General features: G+C 35.9%; 1 protein-coding gene across 2 annotated transcripts in view; it reads left to right on the top strand.

Moving 5' to 3' along the window:
* Positions 1–26331, top strand: part of TMLHE (trimethyllysine hydroxylase, epsilon) — a 120446-nt gene that overhangs the window by 76886 nt on the left and 17229 nt on the right. For both annotated transcript variants that reach the window (XM_021708603.1, XM_008050779.1), the window contains 4 exons: positions 5538–5714; positions 17817–18096; positions 20462–20581; positions 24189–24425. In XM_021708603.1, coding sequence (XP_021564278.1) covers positions 5538–5714; positions 17817–18096; positions 20462–20581; positions 24189–24425 — 814 coding nt within the window. The remainder of the gene's footprint in view (positions 1–5537; positions 5715–17816; positions 18097–20461; positions 20582–24188; positions 24426–26331) is intronic.

Below are 26331 nucleotides of genomic sequence, written 5' to 3'. Positions count from 1 at the left end.
TTTTAGCTTATGGAAACTCTACACACACACACACACACACACACACACACACACACACACACACACACACACACACACACACACACACACACACCATTCCACAGATCCTAGAACAAGAACTCTAACTTTAGGGTACCACCAAATAAATAGCCTCATTCCACAGTATCAGCAGTTGTTGTATTAGACATTTTCAACTAAGTTTAATATGTATCTGGATTTTCAAGCATCTAATTAGGGTATACCTTGAAGGCACAGATGCTTTTATAAGGCATGACTGCCATCACAGACAAGATGACTCAAAGAAGACCAATTGTTGGCTTATACCTAGGAGATAATATAGGTACATGGAAGTAATGCCCCCATGGTCTATACTGCTTCTCTTCTGTAAAGCCCAAGGCAGTTAGAAGGAAAGACATTTTCTGTAGGCAATAGGCTGCCTTCTATCTGCATGCCTGACTTAGACAATAGAATTTTGTATAATACTATTCTTAGAGTTTCTGTTGCTGCCTTTTTTTTAATGTGCATTAGTAGCACTTCTGTTTCTACATATATCTTATGATTTTTTTTGTTGAAACCTGGACATTTTAGATAATATCTTGTAGAAACTCTGTTCTGACCTCCCTGGGGAATTGTTGCATTTTTGTGTATTTGTTTGTTAACTGACTTGCCTGGAGTAGTTCTGTGGAGTCTGTGTTCTCAGTAGTATGTAACCACTAATGTCTCCCCTCAGATTTCATTTTTATTTCTTGTTTTTATTTGTAACTGTGACTTCTTAGGCATTGTGCTTGGGTCACCATAGCCTAGAGCCTCCCAACTGTAGTCTACTTTGCCCCGCAGAGGACATTTGACATTGTCTGGAGACATTTTTGTTTGTCACAACTAGAGTCGAAGTTGCTGCTGACATCTGATGAGTACATACCAGGGACAATGCACAAGACAGCATTCTATGACAAAAAAATTATCTAGTCTCTTTGTCCATAGTGCCTGGTTGAGAATCCCTGGTATAGTTTAGTGGCCAGCCAACTATTGGTCAGAGGTTATGCTTACAAACCTTAAGTCAGTAAGGCTTCCACCCTTTGCCAATAGATCTGTGTGTGGCTTGAGGTACACATTCAAAGAATGTTTACAAGTTTTTCCTGGTTTTTATTTTCTGTCATTCTCATGTCTCCTTTGTGCCTGCTCAAAACCTCATTTTCTTCCAGGGTTGTATAAATAGCTATGGCCATTTCCAGTCACTTTTCAGTGTGTACAAAGCCCTGCATGTGTGCACACCCTTCCAAACACTAGAGATGTATAAAATCTGAGGAGAGATATCTGTGGCTGCACACTGCAGGGGACACAGATGCCACAGAATTACTCTAGATAAGTCAGTAAGCAAACAAATCCACAAAAATGCAACAAACCCCCTGAGGAGATCAGAGATGTGTCCCATTCCCTGTATCCCCTTGTTAGAGTTCTATCTGTTCTTTTGGTATGTTGTCTGCCCCAGCCAGTATGCCTTCCCTGGTTGTTTTCAACAGCACCCGGGGTATGGAGTATTTATGCATGCTCTGCTCCAAATCAAATTTAGTCACTTTTTGCAGCAAAACTAATGGTTTCCTTGGTTTGCCCACCCTCGTGGAACTACCGCTGATTGGAGCTGGGAATGGGGGTAAGGAGTTGGAGCACCCCAGGATAAAACACGCCACAGATTCCCACTGTTCTTACTCAAGGTTCAGTAATTTTCCATGAATAAATGCTTTTTAAAAATAAATTGTATTGTGTTTGTTTAAAGTATATAATGTGATATTATGAGATACATGTAGATAAGAAAATGGTTACTATAGTGAAGCAAGTTAACATATACATCATCTTATAGTTACTCATTTTTTGTGGCAAGAGCAGCTACAATCTACTCATTTAGCAAAAATCCCAGATATAATACACTATTATTAAACTGTAGACTTCATGTTGTATGTTAAACCTCTAGACCTGTTCATTCTACATATCTGCTGCTTTGTATCCTTTGTTCTACATCTCCCATTTCCTCCTCCCTCCCCCCAATTCCTGCCCCAGTTTTATTATCTTTGTATATTTGACTTCTTTTTTTTTTTTTTTAGATTCCACAGCTAAGTGAAGTTATGCAATTTTTTTCCTATTCCTAGCTTATTTCACTTTGCATAATGTCCTCCTGGTTCAACCATAATTGTGGCAAATGGCAGGATTACTTCCTTTTTTTAAAAGCTAAATAATATTCCATTGTGTATATAAGTATACCACAGTTTATTTATACATTCACCTATCAACAGACACTTAGATTGTTTGCCTATCTTAACTTTTGTGAATACTGTTGTAGTGAACATGGGAGTGCAGATATCTTTTTGGTTGTAATTTTATTATTTTCGGTATATACCTAACAGACAAAAGAATGAAATTGAAACCTTATCTTACATTATATACAAAAATCAACTCAGCATGAATAAAAGACTTGAGCAAGAATAAGACCTGAAACCATAAAACTCCTAAAAGAAAATATAGGGGGAAAGCTCCTTGGCAATGTTTTTTGTTTTTTTGTTTTTTGTTTTTTAATCACACCAAAAGCTTAGGCTACAAAAGCAAAAATAAATATTTGGGACTACATCAAACTAAATAACTTTTTCACAGCAAAGCAAACAATTAGCAAAATGAAAAGACAGCCTATGGATTAAGAAAAAATGTTTACAAGCCATCATATGTGGTAGGGGGTTAATATAAAAAATTTATAAAGAATTTATGCAACTCAATAGCAACAAAACATATGACCTGATTAAAAAGTGGTGCAATAGATCTGAATAAACATTTCTCCAAAGAAGACATGCAAATGGTCAGTAGTCAGGAGCATGCCACTGCACTCCAGCCTGGGTGATGGAGTGAGATTCCAACTCAAAAAAAAAAAACCGTCAAAGCCCAATGTTGCACAAAAATAGTAAATAATCTGGCAAGAACTCTCAGAATCAACTGTGTAGAAACTAATCAAAGCTTTAAAGCAACAAGGAACATGCTTAATCAAGGAAAAACACATGGCCAAAAGGTATATTAAAAAGCGCTCAGCATCACTAATAATCAGGGATATGCAAATCAAAACGACTATGAAATACCATCTAATACCCATTGGGAAACCTACTATAAAAAGGACAAGAGATGCCAAGTGTTGGCAAGGGTGTGGAGAAAAGGGAACTTTTATACACTGTTGGTCAGAATGCAGACTGGTTTAGCCATTATGGGAAACAGTATGGAGGCTCCTAAAAAAATTAAAAATAGAGTAATTGCTCCTTAATTTGCTGTATGCCTTTGGACAATTTCTAGGGTCCTAAAATGGTTGTTTTTGAATTTTTTTTCAGTTTTATTATTGCTTTTGGGGTAGAGAATTTTCAAAGCTACTCACTATGTCTTTTTAGAAGTCTCACCTCCAGATTCCCAAGGCTACACTTTGAGAAACATTAGTGTAGTAACCTGTTCATGTAACATCTCTGAGCCTTAAGGGTTTTTTGTTCTTAAAATGAGAATGATAATATCAATGAAAGTCAATGTGAGAAGTACAGATATAGCATTTTTTTAAAACTGTTGCTTAATATCTTACAACGTGGATAAACCACCAGTTTATCCAGCTGTTCCTCCACTTCTCCCACTGATAGACATTTAGTCTTGTTTCCTTTTTTGCTATTATAAATGACACTTTCTATAAGATAAATACTGAGAGGGTAATTTATGGGTCAAGCAATAAATATGCACATTTTTATTATTTTCTTTGAAACTTCCAGATTACCATCTAGTGTGACTTTAACAATTTATACCCTTACTACCAATGTTTGCAAGTATGCATTTTCCTACATCCTTGAAAACACAAATTTTATTTCATTTTTAAAAATTTTTTAATTTTAAAGATGTGGGACACAATTCAGGGTTAGGTATGCAAATGTTGATTATGTAGGTACCCTTGTTGATGGGGCATACCCCTCCCTCCCCTAGCAGTTTCCCTCAACTGCCCATCCCTTTCTTATAGTATTATGATTTTTCTTTGGGGTTTTTATCTTTAATTACAGGGATTTATTCTATATAATGGGTATTAATCCTTTTATATTACAAATATTTTCTTGTTACTTGCCTTTTAACTTTGTTTTTACATTGTTTGCAAAACGAAGTTTTTATTTTCATATAGACAAATTTATCTTTATGACATTTGTGTCATAGTAAAACAGCCTTTTCTAGCTCAAGGTTGTCAACATATAATTTTTAATATTTTAATCTATCAGAAACTTTTCTTAATGATATGAATCCAGAATTTTTTTCTTTGATTATGTATATTTAATCTCATTTTATTTACCTTTTCTAAATGAGTAACCTCGTATATAGAAAGTCCGTGATTTTTTTTGTAATTTTTTATTTTAGTATAACTTCAAACTAATAGAAAAGTTGCTAGAATAGTACAAGGACCTCCTGTACATCCTCTACCCACCCATGTTTCCTTTTTTTGATACTTGAATTATTTACTGTTCTAAATTTAGGACTCTTACATATTTTGCGTTTATCTTGGTGACCTGGTGACAGCGTGACATATGGACACGTATTTTTCTTTTACCAAATAGCTATCTAGTTGTCCCAACACCATTTATAAAAGATCTAAAACTTGACCTTCCATATGACCCAGCAGTCCCCCTTTGGGATTGCTCAAATCACTCTATGAAAAAGATACCTGCACACGCATGTTTACTGCAGCATTATTCACAGTAGCAAAAACATGGAACCGACCATGCTGCCCATCAAAAGTGGACTGGATAAAAAAAACGCAGTACATATACATGATGGAATATTACACAGTCTTAAAGAAGGACAAAATTATGAACTTTGCAACAATTGTGTGGACTTAGAATCTGTAATACTGTAATACTGAATGATCTATCACAGAAACAAAGATATTGAGTGATCTACCACATGTTCTCACTCATAACGGACCCTGAACATTTATCATAACACTATAAGAAAGGGTTTGGCAGTAGTGGGACACCGCTGGGAAGTGAAGCACATAACATCAATAAGAGTACCTGATCTCAAAACAGGCGAAGTGGGGACCAACGGAAGGCTCAAACTTTACCTGCATGATGACCATGTATGTACCTAACCCTGAATTGTACCCTACATCTTTAAAATTAAAATTTTAAAAAGTCACATGCTCTACTGAGCTAGCCAGGCACTGGCACAACACCATTTATTTAAAAAGTCATCTTTTCCTCAGTGATTTTTGCCATCACTTTATTACATACCAAATTTTCATATGCATTTGAGCACATATGGGCTTTTTATACTCTTTCATTGTTTTATCTCTCTACTGTACCAACATCATGTCATTTTAGTTATAGAAGTTCTACGGTATGTTTTAATATCTGGAAAGAAAAAGCCCCCCTTGTCCCCCATTGTTCTTGTTTTTTGGTAGAAGACTTTTAGAAGGAATTTATCTGGCTACTGATTTGTTTTAAGTTTCCCTAAATAAATATTTCTGATGAGTGTGATGTTTTTCCTAGAACTGCAATATGCTAACACTGTGATGCGCTTTGATTATGTCTGGCTTCGAGACCACTGCCGCTCAGCATCTTGCTACAACTCTAAGACTCACCAGCGCAGCCTGGACACTGCCAGTGTAGACCTGTGTATCAAGCCAAAGACCATTCATCTGGATGAGACCACACTCTTTTTTACTTGTGAGTAGACAGGAGACTTGGTCTTCTTTGGTGGTACTCTTCTAAAGAACAATTATGTTGTGAAAAATGATGTGTCCCTTTCCAAAATGGGGTATTCTTTTAGTTACTTTTCTTTTTTCCTTGCTTTAGAAGCATTTTGGGGGAAGCTTTTATTTTTCTCTTCAAATAGTATTGTTATAATTCACAACTAACATTACACTTAATGGAGAAACTGAACGCTTTCACTCTAAGATAGGGAACATGGCAAGGATGTCCACTCTCTCCACTCTTATATAACATAGTACTGAAAGTTCTAGTTATTACCTTAAGGCAAGAAAAATAAAATGCATACATATTAGAAAGGAAAAAATAAAACTCTTTATTTACAGATACATGACTATCTAACATACACCACCTCAAGTAATCCACAATAAAACTGCTAGAACTAATAAATGAGTTAAGTAAGGTCATAGGATGCAAGATAATTTACAGGATCTATATGATAAAATTATAAAATGCTGATGAAATTAAAGAAGAGACAAACTTGGAGAAGCAAACCATGTTCATGGATTGAAAGACTCAGCATAGTAATGATGTCAATTTTGTCCAAATTAATCTATAGTTTTAATTCAATTCCTGTCAAAATTGCAGCAAGGTTTTTTTAATGATTATAAACAAGCTTGTTCTAAAATTTAAATGGAAATGCATAGACCCTAAAATAGCCAACAAGATTTTGAGGGAAAAAAAATAGAATGAAATGGAAAAAATCACTTCCTGATGTTAAGACTGCAGTAATCAAGACAGTGTGGTATTAGTGGAGTAGAGAATCCAAAAACAGACCCATAGAAATATAGTCAAATGATCTTTAGCAAAAGTGCAAAAGACATTCAGTGGAGAAAGGGTAGCTTTTTTAACAATCCATGCTGGAGCAATTGGACATTCATAGGAAAAATATAAAAGAATTGCAACCCAAGTCTTACACCTTATACAAAAATCTACTCAAGATAACTGTGAACTTAAATGTAAAACTATAACACTTCTGGAAAAGAAAATAGGAGATCTTCATCCCCTAACTGAGGCTAGGACTAAATAACTTTCCAAACCCGACATTAAAAAATAAACAATCTGATTTAAAATAGAGAAAAGACATGCACAGACATTTTACTGAATAGGATATACAGATGACAAACACATGAAACAGTGTTCAGCATTGTTAGTCATTAGAGAAGTGAAAGTTAATATCGCAATGAGATTTCTCTACATACCTATCAGAATGACTAAAATAAAAAATAGTGACAACACCAAATGCTAAAGAAGATGTAGAGATCTATCAATCATACTTTACATTTGGAAAACAGTTTGGCAGTGTCTTAAAAACAATGCAACTACCATACAACCCAGAAGTCATACTCACGCATTTATCTCCCCAAAATTAAAACTTGTGTTCACATAAAAATACACTGTACACTAATGCTCATATCATTCTTATTTGTAATAGCCAAGAACTGGAAACTATACAATGGTTGAATGGTTAAATAAACCATCCAAATAATGGAATACTACTTAGCAATAAAGAGGAATGAACTAAATGATAGACAGAATAACTTGGAATAACCTCAATGAAATAATGCTGAAGCAAAAAAGCTAATCTGCATGATTCCATTTATGTAACACTCATAAAATAGCATAATTATGTAGGTAGATAACAGATTATCAGTTGCCAGGAGTTAGGGATGGAGGTTAGGAGGTGGTAGGTATAGCTATAAAGGGATAACACAAAGGAGACTTGTGGTGATGGTACAGCTGAGTATCTTGTTTGTGATAGTGGTGATTACACAAAGTTACACATGCAATACTGCATAGAGCTGCATATATTTACACACAAAAATGAATATATGTTTAACTGGTTAAATGTGAATATGCTCTGTGGATTGTACCAATGCCACTTTCTTGGTTTTGATATTGTACTGTTGTTTTTGTTTGTTTTTATTTTTTAATTTTTAATTTTAAAATTGTGGGGTACAGTTAAGGGTTAGGTTTACAAATATGCATCGTTCAGGCACCCTTGTTGATAAAGGCACCCATGTTGATCCCCATTCAGGCACCCTTGTTGATCCCCGTCCCCAGACAGATATTCACTACTGTTAGTCCCACCTCCCTTCCCCTCCCTACCCCCCCAATAGTTTCCCACCACTGTCAGTCCTTTTTTTATAGTATTACAATGGATGTTCAAGGTCTGCTATATGAGTGAGAACATGTGATACTCAGATCTTTGTTTCTGTGACAGGTCACTCAGTATTATAGACTCTAGTTCCATCCAGGTTGCTGCAAAATTCATGATTTTGTTCTTTTTTATGGCTGCGTAGTATTCCATCGTGTATATGTGCCACATTTTTTTAATCAATTTCTCTTTTGATAGACAGCATGGTTGATTCTAGGTTCTTGCTATTGTGAACAATGCTGCGATAAACATACGTGTGCAGGAATCTTTTTCATAGAGTGATTTGAGTTCTTCAGGGTATATTCCCAGTAGGGGGATTGCGGGGTCATATGGAAGGTCGATATTTAGAGCTTTTAGGAATCACCACACTTGTACATTTCTTTGAAACACCCTGTGAATCTATATTTTCCAAATAAAAATTTAAGAGAAAAAAAGCATTGGAGGAAAAAATGCTTACAATCAACACATTGACTACTAATTTATCTACAATAGAAAAAAATTCCAGAGAAAGTTTTATTTTTTAAAAACCAGCCAACTTGGCAAAATATATGACAAAGACTAAATACCCTTGACATATATGGTGCTATTGTCAAACTGTAAAAAAGGACAAATATTTCAATTAAAAATGTGAGAAATAAGTGAACAAACAAATCATTAAAGCAGAAATCAGCAAATATTTTCTGTAAAGGACCAGGTGGTAAATATTGTTAGGCTTTGTGGGCTGTATGGTCTCTGTCACAACTATTCAACTCTTCAGTTGTAGAGTATACCATCTATAGACAATATGCAACCAAATGGATGTGCACTTGTTCCAAAACAGTTTTGGCACATGGACCAAAGTTTGGTGACCCTTGCATTAAAGAAATATAGATGTCTGACAGATAGTTTGAAAGTTCTTATTAGCCTTATTAGTAAGCAAATAAAATTATTATGAGATAGCAGTTTTACTTCAGTAGATAGCAAGAATGTGGAATATATATACCATGGAATACTACGCAACCGTAAAAAGAATGAAATCATGTTCTCTGCAGCAACATGGATGGAGCTGGAGATCGTCATCCTAAGTAAACTGATTCAGAAACAGAAAACACACACAACATGTGGGAACCAAACGGTCACAAACATGGAAATAATAGACACTGGGGACACCAATAAGGGCAGAGGAGGAGGGGTGGTTAGGGTTCAGAAACTACCTACAGAGGACAATGTTCACTGAAACCCAATCCCCAACGCTACACAATATGTCCAAGTAAGGAATATGCTTGTGTATCCCCTGAATCTAAAATTTTTTTTAAAGCCTTGATATACATTCTATTTTAAGAAAATTAGCAAAAATGTGGATAGAGACGATCACTATTAAATAATAGGACATTTTTCAAAAGTAAACCTACACACCCCAGAAGAACAGATTAGCTAGGTAATCTTTGTACTCTGTATTTTACAAACTTAAGAATTAACTTTTATGAAGATTCAATATTTTAAATAATAAAAAGTGATTGTTAAAATGTTGAGTACAGTGATAGAGTACAAATATATAGGTTTGCATATATATGTATATATATATTATATATTACATATTATATAAAGTCAAATAATACGTAGAAAAAAAGTGTAAAGAATGATGCCCAGCTGTCAATCATGGTTTCATCTGGGTGGTAGAATGATAAGTACAAGTGATTTTTAATTTCCTCATATATTTTTATGCTTTCCAAATTGTTTTTTCATTTGTTTTGCTTCATTTTTTTCATTTGATAAAGATTTATTGGAGGCCAAGCTTGAGGATCAACCCAGAAAGACACACCAAAAAAGTTGAATGTATGCCAAAGTCTGTTTGGAATACCTTTTTTTTTTTTTAATTTTTGAGTAGAGGACTCAATCTATCACCCAGGCTGGAGAGCAATGGCATGATCACAGCTCATTACAGCCTCGACCTCCTTGGCTCAGACAATCCTCCTGCCTCAGCCTCCCGAGTAGCAGGGACTACAGGGACACACCACCATGCCTGGCTAATTTTTTATTGATTTTTTTTTGTAGATACGAGAACTCACTATGTTGCCCAGGCTGGTCTAGAACTCCTGGGCTCAAGCAGTCCTCCCACCTAGGCCTCCCAAAGTACTGGGATTACAGGTATGAGCCACCATGCCCAGCCTGGAATACTTTATAAGTAAGAAGGGAGGAGGACTCCTCATATCAGAGTTGTCTTTTTCATTGGAAGGTACAACACAGAGGTTGCAACACCAGCTACAGATGACAACATACAGGCTAAATGTTCTGTGTGGAAGAAAATCAGCAAAACTTCATGATTCAGAAACAAATCAGTGTCCTTTTCAATGTCAGTAGGATATATATCAATCAGTAGTACATCAACAGTTTGAAGAACTCATGATAAGAGTCTTTACTAAAGGACAGGAAGTGAGCCATCAATCAGAAGACCTCCTCCAAGTTTGTTAATTTGGAAGCCTGCCAAATGTGACCTGTAGGTTATCACTTTTTTTCCTAGTTGGGGGCCTAATGCTTAAATGTCCAGCTAGTGACCAAGTTTTTCTCTTAGAGGAAACTTGTTTATGCTGGTAGATGCCTTGTGGCTCTTGTCTAATCAGTTTCCATTTTATTTCTACCAAGGTAGCCACTGCCAAGATAATCCTACCAAGAAAGCCGTGACCTGGATAGAAATTAGGTTCAGGTGTGTCAGTCAGATGAGACACAAAGGAGGCAACTGAACAACACAAAAGAACAGAAACAGTGTATTACATGAAGATCCCAGAGAGGAAAGGATAGCATGGTTTGAATTCCAAGTGGTACTGGGGAGCTATCTGGAACATGGACACTTTACCAATGTTTGTAGAACAGGAGAAGGAGGGGAGGCCATGGGCTGAAGCCTTAATTAGGGTCCAGAAGGTTACCCAAGCAGTTTTTCCTCAAGGGGTTCTCATTGATGTGTTTAAAGGTAGCAGACACAAGTTTCCTGGAGTCACGCTGTGACTGAGAGGTGGTCACTGCCATATATCTGTGCAGTCTATGTGAGGTGTTGGAATGAGTCAAGTAGGTTGTATCTAGTTGTACTTTAGGGAAATGGCAACAAGGAGATGGCTGTATAAGGGAGATATCTGGATCAACCATGATAAGGAACTGAGAGGAAGTAGAGAACTAGGAACTATGTCAAGAGTCATATTCAATCTAAATGTAAGCTGAAGTAACATAAAATGAATAAGAATTCCTGAAAACAGACAAGTTTACAATTAAGTGATTAGTGTACATGGCAATGATGAGCAGAAGATTGATTATTCTCCTATAGATAATAATTTGTCCCTGTCCCTTGTTTTGAAGTGTCTGTCATTTCTATCACTGCCTGGCAACACTTGCTGTGTCATAAGTTCTTGTACCTTAAACAGATGTTCTTGTTCCATAATATGCTGTTTTCCATTGGTCTCTCTATCAATCACTCTTCTAATATGCTGTCCTGATTATTATAGACTTCAGAGCATCGACGTGTGGTAGAAAAAGAGCCTCCCTATCTTAGTCACTTAGAGCTACTATAACAAATTACCATGGATTGTATGCCCTAAACAACATTCATTTCTCAGAGGTGTAGAAACTGGGAATCCAGGTTCAAGCAGGTCAGGTCTCTGGTAAGGTCCTGCTTCCACGTTTGCAGATAACAGCCTTCCCCTTCAGCCTCACATGGCGGAAATATGTCTGTAACGTCTGTCTAGTTTTGGTATTAGGGCAATGTTGGCCTTATAGCATGAATTAGAAAGTGCTCCCTCTGCTTCTACTTTTCAGAAGAGATTGTAGAGAATTGGTGTCACTTTGCCAAAATTCACTAGTGAAACCATCCTGGCCTGTTTCTTTTCCTTGGAATATTTATTATTTATAGATTCAATTTTTTAAATAGATCAAGCCTATTCATATTATTTAGTTCTCCTTTTGTGAGTTGTAGTAGATTGTGTCTTTCAAGGAATTGGTTCATTTCATGTGATTTATCAAACCTGTGGGCATGCAGTTGTTCTTAATATTCCTTTGAGGTCTTATTAATGTCCTTTAATTCACTCCACCATTGTTGGACAGCTAGGTTGGTTCTATGTATTTGCTATTGTGAATAGTATTGCAGTAAACATATAAGTGCAGGTGTCTTTTTGGTAGAACAATTTGTGTTCCCTTGGGTATATACCCAGTAGTGGGATTGCTAGACCTAATGGTAATCCTACTTTTAGTTATTTGAGAAATCTCTAAACTGTTTTCCACAGGGGCTAAACTGTTTTACATTCCCACAAATAGTGTATAAGTGTTCTCTTTTTTCCACAATCTCGAAGACAACTGTTGTTTTCTGTCTTTTTAATAATAGCCAATCTGGCTGGTGTGAGATGATACCTCATTGTGTCTTTGATTTGCATTTCTCTGATTATAGTGATGTTGAGAATTTTTTCATGTTTGTTGGCTCCTTGGATATCTTCTGTTGATAAATGTCTGTACATGTCCCTTGCCCATTTTTAATGGGGTTACTTAGTTTTTATTTCTTGTCTCTTTGCTTAAGTTCCTTATTAATTCTGAATATTAGTCCTTTGTCAGATGTATGGTTTGCAAATGTTTTCTCCCATTCTGTAGGTTGTCCATTTACTCTATGGATAGTTTATTTTGCTATGCAGAAGTTTTTTTGTTTACTTAGGTCTCACTTGTCAACATTTGTTTTTTCTGTGTTTGTTTTTGAGGACTTAGTCATAAATTCCTTGCCTAGGTCAATGTCCAGAAAAGTATTTCTAGATTTTCTCCTAGGATTTTTATAATTTGAAGTTTTACATTTAAGTCTTTAATCTATCTTGAATTAATTTTTGTATATGGTCAGACAGAGGGAGTCCATTTTCATTCTTCTGTATATGGTTTACCGGTTTCCCCAGCACCATTTGCTAAATAGGGTATCCTTTTCCCCAATATTTACTTTTGTCAACTGTGTCACGGATAAGTTGATTGTAGGTCAGTGGCTTTATTTCTAAGTTGTCTGTTCTGTTCCATTGGTGTATGTGTCTATTTTTATACCAGTACCATGCTGTTTTGGTAGTCTTGTAGTAAAGTTCAAAATCAGGTAATGTGATACCTTTGACTTGTTTTTATTTTTTGTTTGTTTGTTTGTTTGTTTTGCTTATAATTGCTTTGACTATCTGGGATCTTTTTTGCTTCCATATGAATTTTAGAATTGTCTTTTCTAATTCTGTGAAAAATGATGCTGGTAATTTGATAGGCACTGCATTGAATCTGTAGGTTTTTTTGGGAAGTATGGACATTTTAATGCTATCGATTTTTCCAGCCCATGAGCATGGAATGTTTTTCCATTTATTTGTGTCATTTTTAATTTCTTTCAGCAGTATTTTATAGTTCTCATCATAGTGATCTTTTACCTCCTTTTTGGTTAGATGTATTCCCAGTTATTTTACTTATTTTTGTGGTTAGTATACATGTGATTGTATTCTTGATTTGGTTCTCAGCTTAAACATTGTAGGTGTATGGAAATGCTACCTAGTTTTGAATGTTAATTTTGTATCCTGAGACAATCTGAAATTGCTTATCACATGTAGGAATCTTCTGGTAGAATCATCAGGATTTTCTAGATATGGAGTCATATCATCTGTGTAGAGAAATAATTTGAATGTATCTTTTCCTATTTGGATGCTTTTTATTTTTTCTCTTGCCTGATTGCTCTGGCTAGAACTTCTAGTACTATGTTAAATAGGAGTGATGAGAGTGAACATCCTTGTCTTGTTCTCATTCTTGGGGAGAATGCTTCCAATTTCTGCCCATTCAGTATGATGTTGGCTATGGGTTTCTCTTAGATGACTCTTGCTATTTTGAAGGATGTTTCTTTGATGCCTGGATGATTGAGAGTTTTTATCATGAAGAAATAATAGATTTTATTGAGTGCTTCTTCTGCATCTATTAAGAAGATCACGTTGGTTCTTATTTTTAATTATGTGGTGGATTATGTTTACTGACTTGTGTATGTTAAACCAACCTGGTGTCCCAGAAATGAAGCCCACCTGATCATGGTGAATGATCTTTTTGATGTGCTGCTGGATGTATTTGCTAGAATTTTGTTGAGAATTTTTGCATCTATCCTTATTATGGATATTCATCTGTCGTTTTCTTTTTTTGTTGTTGTGTTTTTCCAGATTTCAGGATGATATTGGTTTCATAGAATGAGTTAGGGAGGAATCTCTCCTACTCAGTTTTTTGGAGTGGTTTCAGTAGGATTGATACTAGCTTTTCTTTGTATGACTGATAAATTTGGCTGTCAATTCATCTAGTCCGGGACTTTTTTTTGGTTAGTAGATTTGTTTTATTACTGATTCCATTTTATGGCTTGTTATTGTTCTATCTCTTTTCTCAGGTCTAGTAGTAATTGTTTTATAAACTTGGATGTTCCAATATTAGATGTGCATATACTTAGAGTAGTTATATCTTTTTGTTGAATTGAACCATTTACCATTATGTTCTGTCCTTCATTGTCTTTTTTACTGTTGTTGGTTTGAAGTCTCTTTTATACAAAAATAGTGACCTCTGCTCTTTTTTGTTTTCCATTTGCATGGTAGATCTTTCTCCATCCCTTTACCTTGAATTCATGGGAGTTTTTAGATGTGAGATGGGTCTCCTGAGGACAGCAGAAGGATGGGTCTTGCTTTTTTTTTTTTTAACCAATTTGCCACTGTTTTGTTTGCTTGTTTGTTTGTTTATTTGTTTTTTTAATAAAGCACTTAGGCATTGACATTCAAGGTTAATATTGATATGTGCAGTTTTGTTCCTATCATAGTGTTGTTAGCTAGTTACTTTGTAGTCTTGATTGTGTAATTGCTTTATAGGGTCTGTGGGCTATATGCTTATGTGTGCTTTTGTGGTGGGTTGTATCATTCTTTTGTTTCCATGTTTAGAACTCCCTTAAACATCTCTTGTAAGGCCAAACTGATGGTGAAGAATTCCCTTAGTGACTTCTTGTCTGGGAAATATTTTATTTCTCCTTTGTTTATGAAACTTAGTTTGGTGGGTAAAAAACTCTTGACTGATATTTTTTTTTCTTTAAGAGTGCTAAAACTGGGCCCTTAGTGTCTTTTGGCTTGTAATGTTTCTGCTGAGTGGACTGCTGTTATTCTGATGATTTTCCCTTTATAGGTGATATGACCCTTTCTCTGGCTGCCTTGAAGATTGTTTTATTTCATGTTGAACTTGGATAGTCTCATGACGATGTGCCTTGGAGATGGTCATCTTGTATAATATCTTTCAGGAGTTCTCTGAATTTCCTGTATCTGCATGTCAACCTCTCTATCAAGATTGGGGAAATTCTCCTAAATTAGGTCCTCAAATATGTTTTACAAGTTGATTCCTGTCTCTTCTTCTCCTCCAGGAATGCTGTTAAGTCTTAGGTTTGGTCACTTTGCAAAACCCCATATTTCTCAAAGGCTTTGTTCATTATTTTAAAGTATTTTTCTTTGTTTTTGTCTGACTGGGTTGATTCAATGGACTAGTCTTTGAGCTCTGAAATTCTTTCTTCTGCTTAGTCTAATCTGTTGTTAAAGCTTCCAACTGTATTTTGAAATTTGTGTAATAAATTATTTAATTCCAGAAGTTCAGTTTGGTTTTTTCTTAATATAGTTATGTCATCTTTCAAGTTCTAGGTCATTTCCCAATCTTCTTTGTGTTGGATTTCAACCTTCGCTTGGATCTCATTGAATTTCTTTGCTATCCATATTCTGAATTCCTTATCTGTCATTTTATGCATTTCATTCTGGTTAGTATTCATTGCTAGGGACTTGGTGTGATCCTTTGAGAAAAACGCTCTGGCTTCTTATATTGGTGAGGTACTATACTGATTTCTTCTCATCCGAGATAGTGATGCTTCTTTTTTTAAATGTTCTATCCTCTAAATGGAGCTTTTTGATTTTTAAAATCTATTTTCCCTTGTGGGTATGACTCTATTGTATGTTCTGTATGTTCAATTGGCTTCATTTCTGGGTATTTTCAAGGGGTCACAGCTCTGTACAGATTTCTCGGTTGCAAATAGGATTGTTCAGTGACTTTCTCATATGTTGCTTGTTTTAGTGATATATTTTTGTTTGGTAGTGTTGTTGAGGCTGTAGCCTAGTAGATAGTGCTTAAGAGTAAGAACTGGAAAGTAAGTTCTTTACTCTTTGCATACTAGCCCTCAGCAGGTGTAGGGTGCCAGAAAAAGTGCAAAAAGCATTCTCTCCTTGTGCAGGCTCACTGTCAGAGGGGTAGAGTTGCTAGAGAAGCAGGAGAACTGGCTTCTTTCTGCACAGCTCCCCAAGCTCCAACAGGAAGAGCTGTGGCCACATTTGCAACTGTGCACCGGGAGGAGGGCATGGTGTAAGACATGGCCCCTTCTTCTAGTCTGTACCTGGGCTTTGATGCTGCCTACTTCAACCACTGACACTGAGTTTGCATTTCTTTTGTTTCAAGAGGGGTTTTGGAGGGCTGTACTTCCCCCTCCCTTAGGAAAGGTCTACACTGAAGGTTAGGTCTCTAGGGAACCCACCATTTTCTGGGCTCACCAGCACCCTATGCTTGTCAGAATCAAAGCAGGTTGTGGGGGAAGCCAACAAGTAGTTTGGCAGTACAGTGGTTCACCGTCAGGCAGGTGATCACTGAGCAAGATAATGGCCCCCACAGGTGGGCATCCAGTAGGGAGCCTGCCATTTTGACCTGGGCCCACAGGTATTCGGCACAGCTGTGTAGCTCGCACCCAGTTTTCTGTTCCTGAGAAGATCTCCAACTGCCACAGACAGTGCTTCCTTGGGTTATTGGAACTGAGGGGCTCCCCAAATGTTTAGCAGTCAGCAGATTGTTGCAGGGGTGAGAGGTCAGGGATGCATTCTCACTTACCCTTTCTGTTGGGCTCTAAGCTCTTCGGGGGTCAATCTCAGTACAACTCTTCCTTCTTTATTTTTCTCTGTGCATCCCAGCCTCCTCGCATGAGTGCTCTGGCAGTTCCAGTTTCTTCTCCCTCTATTTTCTACTCAAAACATAGGCATCCACCAAGCAACTTCGATCTTCCTTCTGAGGAGAACTGGCATGTGATGCCCCATGTTAGCCATCTTTAAAAAAAAACTCAAATTGTTTACAATAAGTGTGATATCCTTTTGTTATCAAGGAGAGGGAAGGAGAGAAAGAAGTATAAAAGAGAAACAAATTGCCAACATAACCTTTCATGCTTTTGCTGCTTCCTTTGTTTATTCTGAAGATTTTCTAAGGCATTTTGGGATTGGTTTTTTAATTTTTTTTTTTTGCACAGTAGGTGAAGTCACTTACAAAGTCACTTTATCATGTGTCAACATTGTATTATAAGACAAAAAAGTCCTAAGTCATGTAGTATATGAAGAGAGCATAGAATACTGAACTGCCTGAAGTAAGACGGTGGAGTTTTAGTTCCACTTTTGGTACTTAGTTGTGTATTACTACATGAGTCACAAACTGACTCTTTTCCATCTGTAAATAAAGATTAGTCCTTTCTAGCTCAAATATTGAGTTCCTATATAGATGGAAGATGGGGATGGGGGCAAGAGGTGATTGTGCTAAGTAGGCTAAAACCCTACTTGGCTTACCATTCTTTGATGACTTGATGAATGTCCCAGAAGATCTTTTACCATGCAGCTGTAATTCTGTAAATATATTTACCTTCTGTGAAGATTTATTTGTTCAGTCATTCATTCACTTTATTCATGCATACTGCTCAACCCACAAATATTTCTGTCTCAGAACCATTCTAGGCACTCATTTTAATTTTGTTTTATAAACAATACAGTTCTGGGTAATTGGTTGCTAAGAAAAACATTCTTAACTAATAAATTACTGGCATTATTTGTAATTACTATTTTAATGCCTTTTATTTTTCCCCTTAAAAGGGTCAGATGGTCATGTGACTAGATATGATTTGAAGTGGCTGGTGAAAAACAGCTATGAAGGGCAGAAACAAAAGGTCATTCAGCCTAGAATATTATGGAATGCTGAAATCTACCAGCAAGCCCAAGTTCCATCTGTAGATTTCCAGAGCTTCTTAGAAACCAATGAGGGACTGAAGAAGTTTTTGCAAAACTTTCTGCTGTATGGAATTGCATTTGTAGAAAATGTCCCTCCCACTCAAGAGCACACACAGAAGTTGGCAGAAAGGATCAGCTTGATCAGGTAATTCATTAGTTTACTGAAATCCACAATACTATAATTAATTTCCAGAGCATGAGCATAAATCAATCAATCGGTGTAATAGGTACTGTCACCCTTGTTTTCAATCCCGAATATTTGGTATCATTAATAAGAGGATTCTCAATTGAAGTAATTTGAGGCCTGAATTTCTAGACTCTAAAGACACTTATGTGTAAAATATAATGAAGACGTCAAAATCATTGGTATATTTTTCTAACCCAGTGATCCGCAAAGTGAGAGGTGTCATTGTAAACTAGAAAGAGCACCGACTGTAAGTAAAGAGAAGCAGGTAGTAGTCTGAGTTCTACCATCAAGCAGTTGTGTGACCATAGGCAAGTCTATTTCACACACACACACACACACACACACACCCTTGACCCTCACTGTCATCTATTTCCTCGTTTATTCAAAAAAGGATTGAATAATATGGTGCCTAAAGATTATTCAGTTTTGCACTTCTATGATTCCTAAGGCTTGATTCAGAGACTGATTGTTAATGATGCTTCCTTAAAACAGTATATAGCGTTTAACCAGCACATTCACACCCATTATTTCCTTTTGGTCATTATTGTAATCCTTTCAGTTTGTGTTTTGTCCCCTATCTTACTAATGAGGCACCTGACACTCAGACATACTAAGCAGTTTGCCAGGAATTGCTCTGCTAGTAAGTGATACTTAGAACTGGGATTCAAATAGCTCAGGTTTCCTGGTCCTAAGCACAGTAGTGTTTTCATTACCATTCTGCACTTCTGGGTGGTATGTAGATTTATCTCCTATAGTACTAAATGCGATGTAAACCTACTTTATTATAATTACTACTTGCCTTTTACTTAATAAGACCCAGGTATAGCTCATTGTGTAGCAGATAGTATGCTAGGTCATTTGCCCTGTGCTGGTAGAGCATAATCAGCAGCATCTTTGAACCATTTAGTTTGAAAGACAGTTTGAGAAATTTTAAGTGAAAGAAACAGTGCTAGTGAGCAATGAATCGAGAGAACTTTAGGTGTTATACGAGGGGGAAGCCCCCCCAAACTGAATTTGTTTATTAAAAATTGTGTATTCATTCTTACATGTTTAAGCTTCAGTCACCTTCGGCTTTTTCCACTGCTCAAAACAGTTTTAGAACTCATCAATTTTGATACCTTTTAATGCTTCTGCTGTTTTTTTGTTTTACCTCTTCTACATCAGCAAAACGTTTCCCTTTGAGGACTTTTTCCATCTGAGGAAACAAAAAAAACATCACTCAGGACGAGTGGGGTGAATAGGGAGGGTGGGGCACAGGGGTTATGCCTTTTTGGTAAAAACTGCTGAACATTCAGCACTGTGCAGGCAAATTTTTCATGTAAATCACCGTCATGAAATTTGCAAAAGCATTGAAAGAATCTCAAAAAACAAAAACTGAAGCCGAATGCAGCCTCTCACAACAATGCTACATCACAACACTGATGCCAATGACTTCCTACAACACTTACCTAGCGGAGGAAGCCTGTACTACAAGGAGCCCATCCTCCAAAAAATAATTCCGTTTTTGTTTGTTTGTTTGTTTTTGTTTTTGTTTTTTGTTTTTTTGGTTCCTCCTCATAGTTCAAATGGAAGAGTACTTCCTATTTGGACTTGGAATAAGATAAACCCTGAAACTCTGAAAGCTAAGAATCAACATGACCTTTAGTCAGATTTGGGCTCACCAGGAAAATAATTACAAAATCAAATCTATGAAGTATATCTCAAGGAGAAATGCAACAATAACACAGGAAGTGTCACTAAATACTTGCTAACATAATCTATTCATTTTTCTTTTCCTTATTAGCTCCATGTCCAAAAGATGAGTAAAGGTTTACATTAATCATTACCATGTCATATGAAGAATATAGAAACTCTTCAGTCACCCTTGCAAATTGGATTTTCCAAGATATTAGCAAATGAATGCTGTTATTGAAAATAATAATATTAATAAAAGACAACAGCTTAAAATTTTTAATAAAGTAAAAAAATCACTTTTAGAAGCAGCCACATCATCTTTTTCTATGAAAGAAGGAGAGTACAGGAAAAAAACCTTGACTGAAGACTCTGAAAAATAGACACAAACAGAGTGGGATGATTCTCTAAGCTCTCAGAATGCATTATACTTCCACAGTTTTTCCCTCAACTTTCTAGAATCTTCTTCAGTGACAGAATTGTCAAGACTGGCATTGTGTTCAGCTGTCATTTTCACCTTATGGATAGAAATCTGGAACCCAAAAAATCTATTGTTATTTGTGAGTAACAAAACAAAACATTAGAAAGAGTTTTGAAGGAAAAGAATGAAAATTTCAAATAGCTAATAGGTCTTCCTTTATTTCATTTACAGAGAAACCATCTATGGAAGGATGTGGTATTTCACTTCAGACTTCTCCAGAGGTGACACTGCATACACCAAGCTAGCTCTGGATCGACACACTGACACTACCTATTTTCAAGAGCCTTGTGGGTAAATGGAATAGATTTTTACAAAATATGGTTTTTACACATAATGGTCTTGATAGTTTCTTAATTATTTTCTATTTTGTTTGAACCAAGATCAAATCTGTTACTATGAATTTGTGTGACTGTTTCTTTGCCTTTGCCTAGAAGCATGATCATTTTGAAATACCCTAGTTCAGTCTTCTTTAGACACATAGGAATAAAAAATATTTAAAGACCCACCTTACTATGTAAATGGACTTTTAACTTTGTTAAATTTATATTTTTTTCAGAGTAATTATAAATTATCCCCCACCAAATATATTAGCTAACCGTTAGTTTTAGAATTTGTAAAGTTTGCTTCCATTTAGTTATTAACATATTGCATACTTTGGGAGGCAGAGGTGGAAGAATTGCTTGAGCCCAGAAGTTCAAGACTAGCCTAGGCAAAATAGTAATAGCTTGTCTCTACAAAAAATCAAAAATTTAGCTGGGCATGGTGACACATGCTTATAGTCCCAACTGCTCAGGAGGCTGAGATCAGAGAATTGCATTAGCCCAAGAGTTCGAGGCTGCAGTGAGCCATGATCATGTCACTGCACTCCAGCCAAGACAACAGAGTGAGACCTCCCTCAAAAAACAAAACAAAACATATTGCAAAAGAGTCATTCATGCAAACACAGCTGCTTTGGGTATAGTATTAAGAGGAATTTTAATCTGGTTTACAAAAAGTTGCAAAGAATAACTTTTTTCACATGGCATCAGAAATTCTTAAGCCTAAGATAATATATACTACACCTAACTATCCTACAATTTACTACTTATTAGAAGTACCTCTGTGATTATTTTTTGTTATTGTTGATCTTGCTTGTGCATATAAGATGATGAGCCTGGTGGGTTCTCTCACCTATGACAGCCCTGGCATGTCTATCTTTCCCCTCTTTTTTCTCTAATAAACTTTGCTTTAAAACATTAATACAAAATAAGATAATGAGCCTGAGATACAAAATATTAGTAAAGTGAATGTGCATACAGATTTTATTTTTGAAGACTGTATGAGAGGATAATATGCAATTGATTATGGCTACATTGATTTCCTTTAAGGGTTTGGAATTCAAGAATATTGTGTTCATAGGAGGAAGGAAAAAACAGCTTTTAGACATCCTGTTCAATGTTATTAATATATGCAGAGACCAACAGCCCTGCACCCTAATTCTAGGGGATGCAGAAGGAAGAAAGAGAAGATGGGATAAGAAGTGGTGACAGGGGCTGAGGTTCAAATATTGACTAACTTCTACTTTTATGGTCACTAACAGAGATAAACAACTGTTTATCCCTTTCTAATCAATGGCAAGGAATAAGTAGATTAGCAATATGGTAATAATGGTTAAGAGTTCAGGCTATGGCATCAACCAGACCTGAATCTGCATCCCAGCCTGAACATATGTTAAATTTGTGATCTTGGACAAGTAAGTTAACCTTTCTATACCTTGGTTTCTTTATCTGTAAAATAGCATTAGAAATCAAACTTATCCTTTAGTGTTGCTAAGGGATTAAATTATATGCTGTATTTAAGGCACTTGGCATACTGCCTGACACACATTAAGTATTCAGTAAATATTGTCTATTATCATTATCATTTTATTCCTTGTAGTCATCACCATCTTCATGATTGTATGCCTTGTCCTGTCTAAAGCTACCTTTGCTCTGTATCTCATCTTTCCCTGCCTCCTTCGGGATTTCTCTCTTCTCTGTCTTTGGCCCTTCCATAACTACTGACTCCTTCCTCTATCAGCTTCTCATATCTCAGTCCTCTACTTTTGTATCTCCTTGGACTTTGTCTTCTTCTAGCTACAGCCATGTCTTTCTCTTCCCCTCCAGAGCTAAACTTATTAAAATAATTATCTATATTAAACATTGTTTCATTCTTACTTCCTATTCACCCCTCAAATCCATAGGCAGCTAGGTTTCCAAACTCATCCACCTCCTAATTAAAGTTACTCTTTGCATAATTGCCAGCAACTAACTTATTGCCATATCCGGTGTGTGCCTTCATCTTACTTGACCCTTGCAGTGTAGTACCATTAACTACTATCTCTTCTTAAATATCCATTCTTTCTTTCTATACCTCTGACCATTTTTCCTCAGCTTGCTTTGCTGGCTTATTTTCCTCTGTTCATGTTCTAAATATTATTGTTCCTCAAGGTATTCTCTTTTTTTCTCTTTTCTTACTTGAAATGATCTCTCCAAATGACTTATTTTGTGCTTTTGGCTTTAGCTACCACCCATAGATTACAAAATTTACCTCTCTTCTGAGTTAAACATCTTTAACTGGCCACTAAATAATCCTAACCTAAAAGTTTCACAGAAATTTCAGTATGGCCAGAACTTATTTTCGTTTTACTTGCATTCATATTAGATTCCTCTTGATTCTATTCCATCTCTCCTTATGTTTATCTCTTATTGTAATTTGCTTAATGTTTCTTATTTTTGCTTACTTGATTAAATTCCTATGTATTTTTACTCATTAATTTAAAAATTCTACTTTAGTGTTTCCAGTCCATTAATAGTCACCCTCCCTTTCTCCTGTTGACATATTCGGATACATATGATTTGGTTATTTCAACATGGCCCTAAACTGAACTTCTTCCTTAACCCCTCATACCTTCTCATTATCTGCCTGCAACCTCTGTCTTAGTAAATAGTGTTATCATTTTTCAGGTTGCCCAAGTGAGAAACCTGGAGTCATTCTAGATTTCTGTCTGTTCTTCATTCTCCATATATAATCAGTTATCAAATTCTGCCAGTTCTACCTTGGTTGTATCTCTCATGTGTGTCCTCTATAACACATCTCTCTAAGCCCAAGCTCTCAATACTTTTATTTCCTATTTCAGTTATTCAAGTTAATTTTCAAATTTTTTTCATCTTGCTCCCTACCAATTCACCTTCCACAGTATCACCATAATCAACTCTTTAAAATGTCAGTATGGCTACATAGTTTCACTGATTAAAAGTATTATGTAGTTCTCTATGCTATGCCAATAGAAACTTCTTACTCTCTTCCTTAAATATGCCTTGTTGTTTTACATTGCTATCTTTGGTCATGCTTTTTCTCTGCCTAGAATGCCTTCTGCTCACCTCAATCTCATTCTAGTTCGATTCTTGCTCATTCTTGAAGACTAGGCAAAGCCATCTTATTTTTCCCCAAAATATTTAATTATACAACATCCCACTAGAACAGATTATTCATTTCTTTATGGTCCCACTATATCTCATATACAACTTTATTAAAGCACTTATCATTAGTTATTGGTATTTATTTGCTTCATCTCTTCTTACTAGACAATGAGCTTCTTAAAAACAGAGGCTATATCTTATTCATGCCTGTATTCCCAGGGTCTAGTACATATAGATGTTAGATATGTTTAGATGAAACATCTAGTGGCATTAATATTTTAAAACACAAAAAGCACAACTGGCTATGAGAGACAATTAGGAAATGAGATTTATTTCATCATCAAAAGAAAATAACACAAGTAGTTTTAATAATAATTTTGTGTATAATTTTCTATAATTTTGATATGTTCTCTCTTCTCCAGTGGACAGAAGAACTTACTTTTCTTTTCCCTCTTTAGCATTCAAGTGTTTCACTGTCTTAAACATGAAGGAACAGGTGGCAGGACACTGCTAGTAGATGGATTCTATGCAGCAGAACAGGTACTTCAAAAAGCTCCTGAGGAATTTGAACTCCTCAGCAAAGTGCCATTGAAGCATGAATATATTGAAGATACTGGACAATGTCGCAACCACATGATAGGGATTGGACCAGTCTTAAATATATACCCATGGAACAAAGAGCTGTATCTGATCAGGTGAGTGCCAAAGAACTATCCCCCATGTAATCTATTTGCCAAATAATAGCTTTCTAATATAATGCCACATTTTAATCTTACTACTCTATAGCTTTTTATTATAGAATAATTTATATTCTTATTATAATTCCCATGGAATAATAAATAGGCTAATATTAAATTATTTGGAGGGGGCAGATATTGTGGTAGTCGTTTTTAAATGACAACACTATTAAAATGAAAAACAGTTATTAAATTATCCTCAGTGATTAGTTACAGCATCCAAAGTCGTAATGGCAATATCTATGTCTTTAGCCCAGATTTTGACCAGGGTATCTAATTGACTACTGGATATCACAACTTAGATATCTTTTAAAATACAAAAAAATATATAACATTCAAAACTGAACTCATCATATCCACTCATTTTAAGCCCACTCTTTCACTTGTTTCCGCAGTGTCACTGAATGGCACCACCATACACCAAGTTTCCCAAACAATAAACCAAGAGTAATATTTAATTTTTCCCTCTCCTTCAAACTACACAATCTTATCGACTCTACCTCCTGAATTTTTCTCAAACCATCCCCTGCTTTCTATCTACAATGCCATTCTTTCAGTGAGACCATTCTCTTATGTACCATTGCTGAAGTTTTCACTGATGTCCTTGCTTCCACCATGAGCCTCCCTTGTATTCATTTTTCATGCTACAGCTAGGACATTCTTCCTGAAATACAATTCTTATCTTTTGCCCCCCTGTTAGGATCCTAAGCCTCCTCAATGTCTGTCAGAGAAAGAACAGAGTCTTCCTCATGACTTATAAGGTTCTGCATGATCTGATCTCTTCTTACTCTTCTAGCATCATACCGTGCAATTTGTGTTTCCCACACACATTCTGTCCTAGCTACACCAAACTGCTTTAGGCTTCTGGAGCCAATTGTGCATTTTGTAGCCAAGCATTTTCTTATGATGCTTTGAATATGGATTACCTTTCCTGCTTCTACTTATTCCAAGGTAACACCTACTGTGCATTAATTCAATTTACTCAGCAAATATTTCTTGAGCATCTACCAAGAGCCAGCCATTGTTCTTGCCACTGGAGATGCAACTGTGAGCAAAGCACACAAACATTCCTGACCCTTGTGGAATTCTCATTCTAGTGGGAGGAGACAATTAATAAAAAATAAATAAGCAAATATATAATATAACAAATGATGATAAGTGCTAAGGAAAAACAATAAAGGAAGGAGATATGGGGTGCAGAGGCAGGATGAAGGTAGCTGTAAAACTTGATATACTACAAAGAGTAGTAATCAGAAGGAAGTGTGAAATCCTGACTGCCATTTATTGATTCTTAGCCTTGGACAAGTCACTTAACTTGCTGGTCATGAGTTTTCAGTTATAGCAATAATGCCTACTATACCCAGTTTTGGGAAGATAAAAATAAACTATTGCTCCTGACTTGTAGTAGGAGCTATGTAAATATTAATTCACCTCCCCTGGATAAGTTCCTCTGGGAAACTCTCCCTCAGTCATCTCTTGTATACCCATTACCTAAAACAATATTTTTCCAACGTTCTTAAACATATAGAAAAGTATAAACCTCCACCTAGATTCTACCATTAAGATATTACTATACTTTCTTTATCACTTATCTCTTCATCTATCCATTTATCAGATAATCTTATTTTATGCATTTGAAAGCGCACTGCAGATATCAGTATACATCTCTCTAAAATACCTCAATATTTATATTATTAGAGTTCATATTTGTTTATGTATTTGTTTTAAGTTAAAATTTATATGCAATGATGTATAAAAATATTAAATATACACTTACTGAGTTTTGACAAATGGATGTACCTTTGTAACTCAAACCACTATTGAGACATAAAATACTACTATCACTATTGGAAGAATCCCCATA

This window comes from Carlito syrichta, unplaced genomic scaffold (genome assembly GCF_000164805.1).
Source record: "Carlito syrichta isolate Samal-C Ts95f unplaced genomic scaffold, Tarsius_syrichta-2.0.1 Scaffold62547, whole genome shotgun sequence".
NCBI classification, from domain to species: Eukaryota; Metazoa; Chordata; class Mammalia; order Primates; family Tarsiidae; genus Carlito; species Carlito syrichta.
The sequence above is the reverse complement of the archived record's forward strand: the minus strand, read 5'-3'. Positions and strand labels throughout refer to the sequence as shown.